General features: G+C 43.2%; 1 protein-coding gene across 12 annotated transcripts in view; it reads right to left on the bottom strand.

Moving 5' to 3' along the window:
* LOC119170545 (monocarboxylate transporter 12) overlaps positions 1-17305 on the bottom strand; it is a 54997-nt gene extending 37692 nt beyond the window's left edge. Inside the window, exons 1-3 of one of the 12 annotated variants that reach the window (XM_075890424.1) lie at positions 17131-17305; positions 13634-13711; positions 1253-1407 (exon numbers count right to left, since the gene is read on the bottom strand). In XM_075890424.1, coding sequence (XP_075746539.1) covers positions 1253-1346 — 94 coding nt within the window. In that variant the 5' untranslated portion in view covers positions 1347-1407; positions 13634-13711; positions 17131-17305. Of the gene's footprint in view, positions 1-1252; positions 1408-13633; positions 13712-13753; positions 13800-16921; positions 17046-17130 lie in introns of those variants that run through there. The other 11 variants (XM_075890432.1, XM_075890427.1, XM_075890422.1 and 8 more) reach the window with 11 other exon arrangements.
* Positions 17306-17509: the final 204 nt, after the last annotated feature.

The raw sequence follows: 17509 nt of genomic DNA, 5'->3' as shown, positions 1-17509 counted from the left end.
GAGCTTTGCTACGGTAATAATTTAGTTGTGGAACTGTACAGCACAATTTGGCATGAATTCTAACTGGCGAGATATACACCACTGCTTATATCATCAATACCTTAAATGCTCGAAATCTTTCAATATATCCGAATTACCTATTTCCCATTGCAAACAAGCATTTCAGAACCTTAGCGCTGTCACGTAAGCCGTATTTATCAAAACTGCGATGGTGGACCCACTCAGGGATACTGCTGCTAAAGAGCCCGCCAATTCGTTCAAATATAATCTGCGGTGGCCTGGTGCCCATAGAAAACGCAGTTTTTTTAAGTTTTCCGTAAAAATGACGAAACGTATTTATCAGCTCTGCATTTCCTGCCGCAGAAAGTGCCTTACATACATATAATGAATATGTAATCATCGCTGCTAATGATTCGCTTGAGGGCAATTTGCATAGGGCAAGAACGATAGCCAATATTTTACAGGGGTATAATCTGGGAGTCGAGTCGAAAAGGACCAGTCAAAAGAAGGAGAGAAGGTGCCAACCCAGGCCTTTCTTTTTTTGACGCAGTTGTATTATTCGCAACGATATTGCTTATCTCCAGGTGAGCCAGATACTCTCCTAACTGGTCATTTAAGTACCTATGTGCCAATCGTTTCGCGTTATGAGGAAATATATTATCAAATTGTATGCTAAGCCTTGACTTTAGGTTGTCTATTGGGCCAATATATTCAATTTTACATTCAGTTGCTGTAGCTTCGCTTGTGCAAATATGATTTGCGGCGTGTGTAGCCGTTGCATATGTGTTTCGAAGAATAAAGTTGGTTCTTTATTGAAAACGTAAAATGAGCGTCTTTGGTGTGAACTGTATATCTTTGAGAATGCTTGCACAGTAAGAATTTTAAACCTATTTAGCAGAGAAGGTAGGCGAGCTTCCACATAAACACGTTGTTTGCAACAAACATCGGGAGACCCAGACACAAACGCAACGCTTCTTTTTCTAGCAGTATTAGATGTCTGATTTTATAAGCTGCACTGTCAGAAAACAACACTTATCTGAATTTCATGATAGGCCACACATAAAGTTTATATATCATCATAGCGCATCTCTTCTTAAACCCGCTCTACTGTGTGCGAGCATCCGTATCCACCCCATGGCGCGTGTTGCCTTGGAGTACACATCATCATTGTGGCTTCTTCAGTTTAATGTAATAATATATTGGATGCCCTAATATTTAGGTAATCAGCCTGTTGAATGAGCTCATTACTCACTTATATTAACGAGATGTTGATAGGCTGCAGAAAAGAGAATGCAAGAAGCGCACTTTTCATTAGGTTCAGCGTCATATGAATGTTTTTGAGCCATCCATCTATATTATTGAGAAAATTTTGCAGACTCCGGTATTGAGATTGAAGATCGGTGTTACCTGCAAAGAAAGTAATATCGTCAACGTACACATATAAATCAATATCCTTTGTTGATTGAATGGTGCTTAAGAAGATGTTCAATCAAACTGGTGACATGACAGCCCCCTGTGGTACGCCACGTGTCTGCTTATATCTGTTCGATGAGTACCCATCATTAAAGCAGTTATATTCTCTGCCTCCTAAAAACTCCGAAACCCACGCAGTCATGTAGTTGGGAAAGTGGTGATATTCCAACTGTTTTAATAAAATTGAATGATCAACCCTATCATAAACTTTAGCCAAATCTAGAGTAACTAATGCACAGTATTGGTGCCGATGCTTAGCCAGTTATATTCGGCTTTCTAAATCAACATGCGCACACCATATTGAGCAACTATACCTAAAACACTACTATATCTATTGACATGGTTTAAGATTGCGTTATTATAAATATATTTTATAATATATTAAAACTATTTCAATTAAAACTATTTAAAACTAAAACTATTTCATTAAAAACTATTTCAATCAGCTTAACCAAATTAGACCTGAGTGATATCAGCCTTACAATGTCAAAGGCAAATCTTCTTTCCTGCTTGGTAAGAAGTGAAATTACTTTAGGCAGCTTCCATTCCACAGGTATCCAAGCTTTTGTCAAAAAAAATCACTACATTAAGTACTTCAGTTGGAGAAATCTCGAACATTACTTTTATCAATGCATTGCTTACCCCGCCTGGTCCAGGTGCTGAAAAAGATAAGTGCCCTATTACCCCTACCAGCTCATCTAAAGTAACTTTCCTTAAATCCTCACCCACCATTTGGTCCACAATGTGCAGTGGTATAGTTGACATTATTCTATATTGTTGCCTTTTCGTAATATATTCTACTAAATCAGAGAGTTCACTGGGGAAAACAGTGGAAGAGTCAATATTTTCAGAGGATGGTAATATTTTTGCGATCTTAAAAATCTGAGGAGCGTTTTTTTTTGTTTTTAGCCCAAGAAAGATAATCATATCGTTTCGTAATACAGCCCTCTTTTGCTGTACTCATTGTGGATTCGAAGTCTGCTGCTCCGAATTGATAATCACACCACATTTTTGGGCATTCATTGACCAGCAGTTGTTCCCATGCAGCTTTACGTTTTCTATAGCTCCTCATGCACTGTTCAGTCCCCCATGAACTGAAGAAAAACCTGTTCTTACCGAGTTTAAATTGAAGGTTGTGTCTTTACTGATCTTTTTAACACTCCACACAGACTCATAGCCCTTAAGTCACCTTGCATGTGCTTGCGGCGATGAAAAGTAGCACTTAAGTCTTTTTCAAACTTTCTATAGTTTAAAAATCAGCCGACCTTTTCGGCGACAAGTATTCTCTGAAAATTTCGCACAAAACTAATAGACAAGTGGTCACTGTTAGTAGCACAGTCTAGAGTTTGCTACGAACATATATTTAGAGATGAGCTTGAAAATGTCAATTCTATTACAGATTTAGTGAGACCTCGGACAAAAGTAGCAGCGTGCGAAATGAAACAAGATAAATTCTTGTCAATAACCCATTCCCACAAGCGTTTTCCGCTTAAATCTATTTGGAAACCCCAAGCCACATGATGTGAACTGAAGTTTCCAGCCATTAATATATTTTTTTTCTGCAGGCAGAGAACATGTCGTCTAGACTTCGTGTGTCTTGCACCAGCTAGGAAATACGCATTTACAAACGAGAAGGGAGAACCGTTACAATGAAAATTTCACAAGCAGGAGCCATACACCGATAAGAGATCTTAGCTTTGCGACTAAACTTAGTTGCTATCAAGATAGAAAGTCCACCACCTCTGCTATGTCGGTCCAATCGAAATAGCCAATATTTTTAAGTCATATTTCTGGCCAGTTGAAAAGCATGTTTTTGCAGTAATATAATATCCGGGGAAAGTTGTGAAGAAAGATATGATAAGTATGTGGCCGCAGAAACAATTCATCTGCAATTTCACTGCAATAAGGTTAGTGAACCTATTTTGATGACAGAACCGTATCAGAACCTACTTGGTCTAAAATTTTCTTTCGCAAATGTCTTTCTTAGACATGTTCTCAGAGAATTCTTTTGTTAGACAGATACTTCTTTGATTTCGAAATATGCGAAGAACTTTTTGATGGGGGAGGTCGCGTTCACTTCAGAGCCTTGTGAGAGTCTGTTCCTATATCTGCACACGCTTCTAATCATTCATTAGATTATCCTCTTCCGTTGTTTTGGAAATCCCTGCTTCAGGAGAAACAGATCGCTGACCTGCTGACGCACGTGCATACGCTGCGATACGACTGATGCCTCAGAATTCTGATCGTTCGTATATGCTACACGAAGAATTAGGAACAGTTGGTTTGAAAACAATTGTGCCAAGCTGTAAAAAGGTTGTTCGCGAGGCGTTCTATTGCCTTTTGCGTAGCCTTCTCTATGGCCTCTGCGATAGATGTTGCGAGAGATGCATCCATGGCGGTGGTATTACGTGCTGCAACACCTACATATTCTTTGGATATCCCCTGCATTTCTGCAACTGCTTCTCTCTGGGAGCACCTCTTGCGTTCTACAATATGCAATATGGCAAGCTCCCTTTCTTTTGCAGCACAGTCTGCAGAATCTACAGGGTGCGCCTTATTACATAAGCTGCAACGCTCTTTCTCAGAGCTACACTTGTGGCTGTCATGATTTTCTCCACACCAACGGCATCTAAGAACTAATTGGCACCCTCTGACGCAATGTCTATATCACCAACATTTCAAACACTGCAGGCGTTTGGGGAAAAGTGGCTCTACCTTCTAGATCAGTGGCCACGCCTTAATTTCGGAAGGTTGGACTGTTCCTAAAAAGGTCACTATCCTCGATTCCGTTGGGGATTTTATGTTGTCAATTGTACGGGTGCACCTGTACACTAAAATTACACCCGCCACCGAGAACAAATCAAGTACTTCTGCAGGTGTCAGGCTTGTGTCTACACCGCGGACTAGTCTTTTCGAGCATGCGAGGTGTACCGGAATAAATGGGCTTACCAGATGCGCTGCGAATTTGGAACATTACAGGAGCTCACGAATGCACTCCTGATCTGCGGAACAACACAGGATGCCTCCGCGACCAAACTGGCGGACCTCAGTGATCTCCTGGAAATGCGAAGTGGCTTTTCGAAGCTCCACTTGAATCACCTTTGGGTTCTTCATCAGGATACTGCCCCCATCTGTAGGTACCAACGCCACAGGGACACTTCTCGCCCCACTGCGTAACAAATAGTCTATCGGCCAATCCTTGGCGGGAGTGGAAGCTAACTAAGGGGAGTGCCCTTGGCCGGGGGAAAAAATGACATCAAAATCAAATGGCTCGCTTCAGCTGAGAAAGACCTATACAGTTACCGAAAATAACGAACTCTCAAGGAGCAATAGGGATACTGCCGCCTGATCCGGAGCCTCGTCATCTTCACAGTCCAGCTTCTTAATGCGTAAACGATCGCTGGAACTTCCGGCGATAACGGAGGTTATATGTGAAACATCTTGATCTTCTTCGTCTTTCCTCGGATCCTTACGATTGTTTTTTTTTGGCAATGTGAGAATGTTTCAAGTCTTTTCCCATGTGCATACATTATAATATTACCAACAGTTCCTAATTCGCGCTTGTTCGCCCCACCTGGTTCTTTCTGCTTCGTTTTTAGATTTTTTAGGGTGCTGGCAATTGTAAATTGGTCCCTACTATGGCTCTTCAACCTCGCTCTTTCTACGTCAGGAAAGCGAAGCTGCCATGCTACCAATCACTTAGGCTCATTAGGCTCTTAAGTGGAAACTTGCCTTGCAGGTAACAAAGCCAACACGGCCGTACCTCGCAATTGTGTTTACTGCCTTAATGACGCTCGAGTCATCCCTCAAACCGCGCGTCTTCGCGGCACCCCTGTGTGCCTACGTACGCAAGATGAACTCGTGCGTCACGTCACGCGTAGTCATGATTATTTGAACTACGAACAGTTTGGGCTAGCTAAAACAAATCCTCGCGCTTTTTTTAATAGCTACAAACGCTTTGTGTCGTTATGATTTCACATGGGCCTCTTGATGGAGGCCCAAAATGTATGTTTATACCGTAGAATTACCAATGGCGTTTTCTGCTCTCTAGTACCCGTTTGATGTTGCTGTTCGATGGTGTGTTTTTTTCGCTTCATATATTCACGATGGGACCTGTGTACTAAACTATGAGAAAGCTCTATGACACGCTAATGCGAGGCAAAAGAAAATTTCATCAAAGGTAACATCACAGGTACGCACTGCGTGTACAAACGGCTGCTGACAATTTTGCCTCAATATTTCTTACGCATCATTGGCGGTTTTGACGCGACCATGCTAAGATGGAGCCTGGAGTTGCACCGGCACTGTGCAATGCACCGCACATCTTTATTAGTTGTTTCCATGCACAAAATTTTGACAGACGTATGCACGAAGGTTTCAGTGTGGCGCGCAAGGCCAGTAATATTACGATGGCGGAATCTTAACTCTAAACTTCTAGTGTTCGTACCCGATGCAGAGAGAACCACTACTGCCTTGTACATCTCATCAGGAGGGACAGAACTCCCGCTTCTCATAGGCGCTTTTTGTTCTGTTCCGTATACACGTGTTTCACACATTAGCATATGTCACAAACGCTCGAAGTTTTCGTTTCACCCACGCGCCCCATCGTCCAAGGAAGGGCGCTTTTGTGTTGGGAAGATGACACCCGGCGACTGGCGACGCAGCGGCGGTGCCGCCGCGTCTTCCCTACACCTGTACTGAAAGCAGAAACATGTGTTCGAGTAAAAAGAAATGACCTCGAGAGGGGGCGAGACGTCCTGAAAGATATTGGACTGCATTGAAATCGGCAGTTGACGTGCAGCCAGCAAGAAGTTGCTGCATCTAAACTAATACCAGGCACCCTCGCCATCTACTAAGCTGGCGAGATCTTCACCGACACCCCGTCAACTCCCCTACGTTTAACAAGAGCTGGCCTGGAACGCATGTAACTTTTCATTGTGATTTTTTAAAAACTGTTATTTTATTTCAACAAGCTTTCAAATAATTGTAGCTGTGTGCGCTGCGTCGCACTTCGAAATTCAGAAGCGTGACCATGATTGTTTTCTTGTATATTTTCTCTGTATCTCTTTCAGTTTCATCATGTTCTAATTTTATTAACATTCCAAGTATTTGTGTTTTATCGTTACTTGTTCTAGTGTTCTTTTAGAGCATAGTTTACTCTTTTTTTTTTTCATCGCGTATTAGTGTTTTTTCCCTATGTTATTTGCGTATTATCCTTGACATTGTCTTACTTTGATTAAACGTTTGCCTGTGTTTAATCCAATCACCTTGTCTGCTCAATGAGTACGTTGGTCAGGCCCATACATCACCATACGTACAGCCCCGCACGGGTCGGCCAACCTGCGGATAAATTTGAGATGTGCCACTTCGAGGGCTTTCAGGCATCGCAGGCCGAAGCCTGCGAGTCGGCCGCACGTCGATTGTTGGATCGGCGGGGCCTCGCCCAAAGTGTGTGACAGTACAGAACCACTACGCCTGAATATAAAGCTGCATGAACAGGAGCAAAACCACGCCACACTTTGGTTGTTGCTGGATAGCCTATATCTTCTCTACTCAGCACCGTGCATAGTAAATAGTCGAGTAGTAAGCAACGTACTTGTAAAGTACTTGAAGTAGTCCACCGCGGTTCTGGATAGCAGATCGCAAAAAATGTAGTGTTAAGCAGTTCGGTTTGATGTCGAACGGAGTGCAAAATAATTTACAAAGTAACGCTGATCATATCAGAATGCGTTTTTTTTTTCGCTTTTTTCGGTGTGTCATCTGACAACTTAAGAAAAGACTTCACCGTAGTGTGCTCCACGTTTGTAAATATGAGGGCGCTGTATAAATTGAATATATCCAAGAAAGTGCTCAAAAGCGAAAACGATAGGAGGAGATAGAAGAGCCGAGAACGGAGCGCAGAACTAAAACCCGGTTGTTAGTTAAGCGCTCTCTTCCCGTCTCTTCAGTCCCATCCTATCGTTTGCTCTGTTAAGCACTTTCTTCGTTTACCATGCAGCCCCAACTAGCCCAATCAAGCACTGTGATAGAATATATTCACGTTAATCAGTGTACAATTCAACACCTCAAGATGCAATCATATCTGCCGCGAAATGGGGCTCGCCTTACATTGGTGTTTTCTATGCTAGGTCGACACTAGTTCGTGTTTGGCACTATTTCGTCAATATCGGTTCTTTATAAATGGGCGTGCAAGGGCCCGCAGCGTGTATTAATGCTACGTTGCTGCAGTAAGATACGCCACGTGCTCTTCTATGCCCATTAAGATTGAGCAGCCATTCGATAAATACATTGCAGATTTCTGTTTGAAATCCACGTTTTTCGATTTACGAGGACTGGTTATTTTACGATCACTACGAAAACACACAGACCAGCAGCGGAGAACTGTTCTTTCAGGCAGCCTAAAGAGGCGACGGCTCGCTTATCCAGCAGCACGGACTGCTGATCAGCATAGAACCACTGTTGTGCAAGGACACGGTTTAGACGAAGGAGCAGAATAATCACATTGTTTACGCACGCACAAAGGTCGCAGAAAGCTCTACGACGGAAACTTCATTAGACGACAGTTTCACACCTGCGTTCGCACAAATCAAGTGAGAAGGGAGAATGTGTGGCACGTCGGTTATTCACATAGCACTATTAAATGCAAAACATTCCTTAGCGAACTTCGGTGACTTTGAGCGTATCTATCTATCTATCTATCTATCTATCTATCTATCTATCTATCTATCTATCTATCTACCTATCTATCTATCTATCTATCTATCCAGCCTCATACGACTTTTGCTCTCCTGGCCGTGTAGTTAATAGTATCAACGTCAAATTCGGTATGGCATAACATGACTGTATGAAGAGTTTAATCGCCTAGTCATAACATGACTATCATGATGTGTATGTCATGAATATCATGGCTTATATTTCATCATCTTGCTGCTTTTGTGGGGATTTTGTTCACATAACACGTTGCGAAATTGTCAGGATATGATATGACTGCACAGCGAACACCAATGACAAACTCTAAGGTGGAAATCATGACATGCATGTCATGTAAGTCATGAGTCATGACTACCCGCCACGCTCATGGTACGTTCGCAGTCGTTTCGCTAGCTTCACAAATACCAAATTCGGTGTTACGGAACGTGAATTCATGACCAAGGTATGTGACTGGTGCAAACATGATAATCATGAGATACGTGTCATGTAACATGACTACACGCCACATTCATGATGCGCTCGCGGCCGTTTCGCTAGCTTCACATATACCAAATTTGGTATTACGGTACGTGGATGGATGACGAAAGTATGTCACTGGTTCAAACATGATAATAAATAGATGCCTGTCATGTGACAACATGACTTAATCCTATGCTCAAGATGCGCTCGCGGCCATCGTGCTAGCTTCTAATATACCAAATTCGGTAATACGTCACGCGAACGGTTGACATATGTAAATGACACATCAAATTATGATAATCATGACATGCTTGTCATGTAACAACATGACTATATGCGACACTCAAGGCGCCAATAGGAAGCCAAAGCAACGCATGGTGGCACTGCGGCTCTGAAGAGGCAGCGCCATCCTTGTTAGAAAAGTAGAAACCGGGGACGTATAGCGTGCGTTTTCCCATCCCTCCAATGCGCTGCCGCTCGTGTACGTGCTCGTGCAGAGAGCGTGCGCTGCCTTTGAGTCACCTCACAATGTACCGCCTGCAGGGCGGCTTCACAAAATCTCTGAGCTGCCCAAGCACTTCCAAGAAGCGAATCGAACCAAAGTAGTAAATCTTGTTAGTCAAGTTTAAAATGTGTAGCAGACGACGGAAGATGAGGGTGCCCGAGTCACTGCGAAGTGCATTTTCAGGTCCTCCGTGATAATACCATGTATGTCGTATGCCCCGAGGTAAGTCTCATTCTGCCGACATTAGCCGCGTACTCTATCGATTTGTTGTGTTAACGTTTATGGAAACCATATAAGTGTTGTTTTGATGTGGTATCTAGAAGTTGCAGCCGTGTACTGTCATCTGCAAACGTTTGCGGCCCGCTAAAAAAACTAAAGTTAAACGATCATGGCAGTAACATATCTGAGAAGTTTTACAGTCTTGTCCTCCATAGGAAGATCACCTTCGAGCTGTCCAGACAGCCCACAACCTGGCCGTCGAGTTCCACCTCCTGGTTCTGTCATGGACGCGGCCCGCGGACGAGCCCCTTTAGGGGGACTTGTCTTCTCAGGACAAAATAAAGTTCACTTCAGTCAGTCAGTCATGTCCTCCGTGTGGTGGGCGCCGCAAGCTGGAGTAGCAAGCTGAAGTTTCACCACGATGATTCAAGTTGAAGTGATCCCCTCGTTGTTGTTTTTTCTTTGGCTCTCTTCTCATGTTTGCTTTATCTCTCGCGAACGCAGCTGAGTTCGTCGCTTCTGGCTTGCTGGGAATCTGATACAGCTTTACACGTGGAGAGCGTTCCTTACTGTTGTCTGCATTGCTGTGGCGGCCCACAACACGATACTTTCGACCTCGCAGACGCTTCTATGGGGCCGCTTCTTCCATCGCAGAAAGGTAACTTCATATAGCGAGCGTCTCATTTTAGCGCGCCAAGCTGACCGCACGGCACCTAAGTTACCCGCACTGACATCAGAACGCGTTGCACGCGTGTCGCACGCGCTCCCGTTTCGGCGGAACACACCGACTCGCCTGCCAGGCTGCGACCTCTCCCACGCTTCTCCTCAAAACTTCCGGAGCTCGCTGCCACAGCCAGGCGCGGTGTTGTTGCCGCTCCACCAACTTGAGTTTCAGTTTCCTATACCAGGCCCCGGAAACTCACAAGTTCAAGTGATTACCTGTAGGGAGCGAAAAAATTAACCAGGCACGTTTCTGCTTCAAACAGCTAAAGTGGATCTACTGACCTCTCTCACCACTCGCGCAAATGCATTTTCTTGCAGCGGCGCTCTCGTCGGGGCAAAGTTTCAATTCTAAAATGATGAAATACTGAATCTTTGCGTACTGCTACACATAAAAAACTATGTGTGTGAAAAAAATCAATTTTTTGTAACAGATTTTGCTCCAGCAGACTCAAGGTCACCAGCTGCCAACACGTGTTACGAGGTACCGTTACATATACGTAATAATACTCTTCTTTACAAGCTAACTGTGTTTATTTGTTTACTTTAGAAGATTTCATGCATTCACTATTCATTGATTTTGTGCATTCATATGTGGTTATGTTATTTATTTTTCCAGACTGCCATGCATTGACAGGATGACTACCCCCGAATATCCACTCTGCAAGCACGTTCAAACATCACCATATGTTCCATTTATATCCCCCCACACACGCATTTTTCAACTAAATATATAGAGCATAATTTGGACCAACTGCCTGAACCGTTTGTTATTGCAGGGAATTTTAACGCGCACGGATTGCTTTGGGGAAGCAGTACAACTGACACCAGAGGACAAACCCTCAAAGATTTTATTCTGAACAGTGACGTATATCTTTTAAATACTGTTAGCGTCGCCTACTGCTCCCCAAGCACAGGAGCCACTAGCTGCTTAGATCTAGCGCTGTGCTCACCGTCGCTCTTTTGCGACCTAAAGTGGAGCGTGATAGATAATGTTTACGGAAGTGACCATATGCCTGCTCCAATAATATTAACACAAACCCTCCCCACCACTCCATCCCGACCGCCGCGTTGGACACTACATCTGGCAGACTGGCCACTGTTCACTGAAAGAGCTGCCCTAGAAAAAAAGATGCTTGATGGCCTATGCATTGAGGAAATGAACGAGACAGTCACCGCCTGCATACTTGTGGCAGCCGAACAAACTATACCACAATCCTCCGGCATTATAAAGAAAAAACTTGAACCCTGGTAGACAAAAGAGTGGACTCAAACTAAAACAATGCAACACAAGGAGTGGGGCATTTTTCGTAAATATCCTACAGGAGAGAACCTCCTAGCATTTAAAAAGACGAGAGCAAAGGCAAGATTCATTCGCAGGCAGGCTGAAAAACTCTCGTGGAAAAAGCATATTTCATCCATTAACAGTTCCATCACATCTAAAAGAATGTGGGATCAGATGCACAAGTTGAACGGCAACTACAGTTTATATACCATCCCCATTCTCTCAACCTCTGGCATCCAGACAACTTTAGGCGAACAGGCAGACCTACTAGCGCAGCACGTTTGCGCTATTTAGAGCTCAGCAAACTATTCGGCAGCTTTCCTAAAACATAAACAATCTACAGAAAAACAAAAGATTCCTATTACAGGTTATTACGACAGATCATACAACTCCCCCTAAACCCTGCAAAAGATTAACACAGTGCTTTCTCAAGGTAAAAAAACAGCACCTGGCCCAGACAAAATACATTACCAAATGCTCGCCCATTTGTCCCAGGAAGCGGTGAAGGCAATGCTGCACTTCTTTAACGTTATTTGGATCACTGGCAGAATGCCAACAGAGTGGGAAAAGGCCATTATATTTCCACTTCTTAAAGCCAGAAAAAACCCTACAATACCAACAAGCTACAGGCCCATAGCACTCACAAGTTGTATGGCGAAATCCTACGAAAGCGTTATTAATATTAGGCTAATATACATCCTACAAACTGATAACTTGATAGATGTCCATCAAAGTGGTTACAAGAAAGTATGTTCCACCACCGATCACCTCGTTCGCCTTGAACATACAGTACGAGAAGCTTTCCTGTACAAGCAGCCCTGCCTAGCAGTATTTTTCGATCTTGAAAAAGCATATGACACAACGTGGAAGTACGGTATCTGACGAGACTTGGCAGATCTAGGAATTCGCGGAAGGATGCTCAACTGCTTGTTCGACTTCCTATCGAACCAAACTTTTCAGGTTCGTTTGGGTACCACACTTTCAGAAACTTTTACTCAAGAGAACGGTGTGCCTCAAGGCTGTGCCTTAAGCACAACTCTCTTTGTCGTCAAAATGAGCTCTGTGAACCAGGTCAGACCATCTACTCTTATGCACTCACTATATGTAGATGATCTCCAAATAGCGTGCTGGTCATCTAACATGGCGACGTGCGAGCGACAGATTCCAATAGCACTAAACAAGCTAACACAATGGGCTAACAAAAACGGCTTCCGGTTTTCTGAGAAAAAGACGGTTGCTGTAGCGTTCTCCCAGAAACGAGGCTTACAACCAGAACCCGTACTCAAAATAAACGAAACAGTATCGCCAATAAAACAAGAACAGAAGTTTCTGGGGGTCGTATTCGATAAGAAGCTTAATTTTCTTCCACACATTATTATTCTCGAGGTGAAATCCAACAACGCCCTGAATGTCCTCAAAATGTTGTCCCGAAAGCGCTGGGGTTCCGACCGTAAGTGCCTCCTGCTCATCTACCCCTCTTTAGTACGCAGCAAATTAGACTACGGTAGTATAATCTACGGTTCAGCAAGATACTCGTACCTCAAGCGCCTAGACCCTTCCCATAACAAAGGGTTGCGCCTCGTAACAGGTGCCTATCGAACCTCACCTATTTCGAGCTTATACGCCGAAAGTAACAAACCACCCTTTAAATATAGGAGAACGAAATTAATGCTCACGTATGTCCTTAGAATTCATTCTTCACCAGATCATATATGCTACAGTATTGTCACAAGCTGTGACTTACGACAACACTACGTCAACAAACCAAACGTAATTAAGCCACTAATACTAAGATTCGAAGAAAAATTTCCTGCCCTAAATGTTCCTAACGAAGCACTCTCTATCGCCAGAAGGCCACCCAGTTTAGCCCCATAGAGTGATTTCTCCAAATTCTTGGATTTTTCACTCACACATATAAAAAACAAAACACCCCACGTGAACATATAATACAAAAATTCTTTACATTACAACAAACGTACAATACTTACAAAGAATTTTATGCTGATGGTTCGAAGACATCTACTAATGTCGGAAGCAGCGTGGTAGGAGCAACACATGAGCAAATAAATAGACTACCGCAGTTTGTATCCATCTACACCACTGAGTGCTATGCGTTATAGATGGCAGCACGATAGATTATAAGCTCAAAACATAAATAGGCTGTAATATTTACAGACTCGTTAAGCGCGCCGAAAAGTCTCAATTATAAATTCAGTATGAGCCATTCATAGGCGATATTTTAAACATGCTATCCCACACACCTGATGACCGCACCATACGCCTCTGTTGGGTCCCGAGTCATGTCGGGATCCCAGGCAATGAAAGGGCAGACCAACTAGCTGCAACAGCAGAAGAGATGCGCTAGTGAAAAACCAACATACCTGCCAGAGATGAGATTCAAGCTGTTCGCCGGGCCACCACCTTTCACTGGCAGCAGGAACGGAAATCCCGACAAAACAACAAACTTCACCTAATTAAACCTGTTCTTGGTGAATGGAAGATCTGTCTTCGTCAAGCACATATTATCGAAGTAGTTATATGTCGACTACGAAGAGGTCATACGCACATCACACATAACTATCTATTGGCAAGCGAAGAAGCACCAACATGCGATAAGTTTCAGGAGCAACTAACTGTAATGCACATTTTATTAGCTTGCCCACATATGGAAATATTAAGAGAAAAACATTTCCGTATGTTTTACAGGTTAAATATTCCCTTTCATTCAATGATACTCTTGGGCGATGACAGCCTAATACCCATAGCTCATGTTATCAGTTTTTTAAATGAAGCACAACTTCTGAACAAGGTCTAACTACACTAAACTATGCTACCACTAGACATTGCAAAACTTGACTGATGTGACTCGTAGCACAGCCTCTTCGGAGAGGCATCTGCTGCAGCTGGAACTTACAACGAGACACTTGCCTCCCGGCCCTTAGGTACAAGGACACGGGTATGGCATTAGTGCTATGTAAAAGCCGTTACGGTTTAACATAACCTCATGCACCAACCATACACATTGACCACCACGAGCATCACACACATAATCTTAGAAGAGATATATACTTCACGCGTTTACAGAGCCCATCCTTTTAGGCCTTTGTACAGCCACGCTTCATCGTTCATCATATCCCATATGTCATCGCCGTCAATACATTTCAGAGTCATTGTCATAGCCCTGTCCGCTGTAGGTATTCTCACCATGAGTCTGGCGCAGCATAGCCTTAGTTGCTCTTGCGCCACAAAATCCAACATAACTAAATAACTAACATCTGAACGCCCACTACAACAGGTAATCTCGAACCTCACACATACCATGCTGTATTTGTGAATGTTTTACCACGCATAGCTTGGAGGGGTGCTTTATATTGGCCACAAGCATTGGCTGTCTACCGTAGCATAGAATCTACACTTCAATAACGTTCAAACTGTAACACTAGTAGTTAGATTGCGTGGCACTGCTGAGCTCGAGCTTACAGATTTATCCCAGCTGCAGTGGCTGTATTTAGATGTGGGTAAAATGCTAAGACGCTTCTGTGCTTAAGGGTTTGTTCGATTCGCCTGCACCACATGATCCATTTCACAAAGTGTTGCACCTCGCCATTCGTTCTAGTGGTGCAGCAATGCCATCTTCTAAAGCGTGCCATTCATTTCAAGAAGCGCAGGAGAGGTACAGCACTAAACTGGCTCGTGATTTTCTTGCACCTCCTACTGTGACGGCGCTCGTTTGGTGCAGCCGCTCGCACGGCTTAACAAACAACATAGCATTAGACGGAGGCGCCTTATTCACCTCTACAAACGCGGCGTGTTGTGCCAAGATATTTGCATTTCATTAAATTAGGTGAACAAAAATCATTCACTTATAATGCTGCACTGCTAACTCGTGCTGCACAAGTTCTGAAGTTCTCGTACACAGCTGTGAACCTGTTCCCATCGATGCAGGTGCACTAAACTGACGCTTCAAAGATGGCTTGAAGTATGAAGAAATCTGTGAACTCATGTGTCAAAGCAAATGTTTCGATAAGCAGTCTTGTCTCCTGTGAGGCTACAATGTCATTTATTTTAACATTGGAAGCCAGAATAATCTAAATTCGCCCACTACTCTACGACTCATGATCACTTAATAGTTGGCATGTGAATGATCAGAAATTATTAATTGCACGACAATATTAACACCCCCGCAGTGAGGGGCTTTACCAGGCTTTCCGACATTTAGTTGCGCCTTGTGACAGTTTATGAACTACACCCAGAACTGTTTTGTCTTAATCAATTGTGTTTAGCTCATACAAGTTTAGAAAAAGATGCGCCAAAGCTTGTAAGGCTGCACTGAATTGCTTTAGCTTTGCACATATGTTCAATGGGCTCCAAAAATAATAAATCATAAAGATGATGACCACTTGCAGCACAGCTTCCTCCAACACGTGAATGCTGTCGTGATGAGCAAGATTATGTTTATTATTGGATGTGGTACTGATTTGCTTTTTATATAGCAGAGAAACGTCCCCGATTTCCTTGAGCCCATCAGCTTCTCTTCAAATTAAGTAGTCATAGCTATTGTGTCTAGCACTACGAAGTGAAAATTTGTGCACTGCCGTCACGAAAAAAATCTAGGAAATCGCACAGGTAGTTGCAACATACATGATCTTGACTTATCCGCAGGCACACTGCAAGATAATACGTATTTCAAGTCCTATCCCCTAAACGTAGCAGGGAGAAAACAACCTCAGCCTTCAAGCATAAGTATACTAAAGAATAATCACAATAACAAGTGTGTAATTAATGGGAACCTTATTGATCCAGTATTTGGACAGACTCACATCATGTACCACCAATTGATTTCAAGAGTGCTTGCTTGCAAGATTGTGCTCAAGTTCTATCGGTCTGTCTGTGCAAAAAAAAAAGATTGTGCTCAGAGCTGAGCAGATGGTGTATTGTAAGAGCACCAACAAAGATGTACAAACAACAAAAATGTGCAATGCATGCCTAAAGCTTATTATCTTAAAATGAGCCCTTTTCAATCTGTAAGCACACACCTCATTACTGTAAGCACACACCTCATAAATGTTCACTGCATACTCAGCAGACCGATGATTACCTGGGACGAGAAATTCTAGCTGTAGTAACTGTGTAATACTCTTCCTATATCATTTAATTAAAATGTAGTTCCAAAAATATTTGTAGCCTCAATCATACTGCTGTGAGTTTTGTTGTGAATAGCTAAACGCTGTAGTCAACTGCATGTACGAGCACCTTGGGAAACAAGATGCGCAAATACGGACACTATAGGAAAGAGCGAACAACGCAAACGCCGACCACCAACCTAAAGAGCGCACTGTGGCAGAAAACAAACTAAATACAAACTTACCTGCGCACGAGGAGGTGTAAAAGCGCCACTTTTCAATTAGCAACAAGCGTGGGCCTAACTGACGACACATAACTGTTTAGTTTCATGCCATGTCTTTTTCGTGTAAGGTGACTAAAGGCTGGTTCCCGTGTGTGCTTTCGCTACATTCTATATGTCAGGCCTAAACAATTAACGCACTTACTTTCAGCTTTCAGCAGCTCTTGTATCTCAGCATTTTCGAAAAGGGAACCATGTCAAAAGACCGTTTATTGTTTACCTAAATATTTACCGGCACACTTGTCCTGCCGGCAATCAGTTATCATCTGCAATTCTCACCATGAAGCAGGCACACGTTTAAAAAAGCAGTGCACCGCACGTGTGCATTTCATCAAAACAAGCAAGCAGACTTACCCTTTCGGAAGAGTTGCTATGCTGAACTTAAACAGAAGGACGACTGAGCCATATCTCTGATCCTTCTTGAGCAGCGCCGTGGAGACGCCGCTTGTGACAAATGAGCACGTCGGTCGAGTGAATGATCACGGCACAGTTACAACAAGTGTGCGCACCAACGTCGCTATTTCAAGGAGAGTACCACCGTTTCGAAAGCTACAACTTGCACGAACAATGCAAGTGATCTCACACAGCCTGATGAGTTCTTCTTGATCACGACACTCCACCGGAATTTGAGTGCATGCCAATATCATACACGACCAACGCCGGAGATAAGTGTTGTAATGCAAAACAAGGTAGCACGGATCAATAAATAAGCGCATTTCTTAACCGTTGTTTG

Source organism: Rhipicephalus microplus, chromosome 3 (genome assembly GCF_043290135.1).
Source record: "Rhipicephalus microplus isolate Deutch F79 chromosome 3, USDA_Rmic, whole genome shotgun sequence".
Lineage (NCBI taxonomy): Eukaryota > Metazoa > Arthropoda > Arachnida > Ixodida > Ixodidae > Rhipicephalus > Rhipicephalus microplus.
Note: the sequence above shows the minus strand (reverse complement) of the source record. Positions and strands in the feature narration are given on the sequence as shown.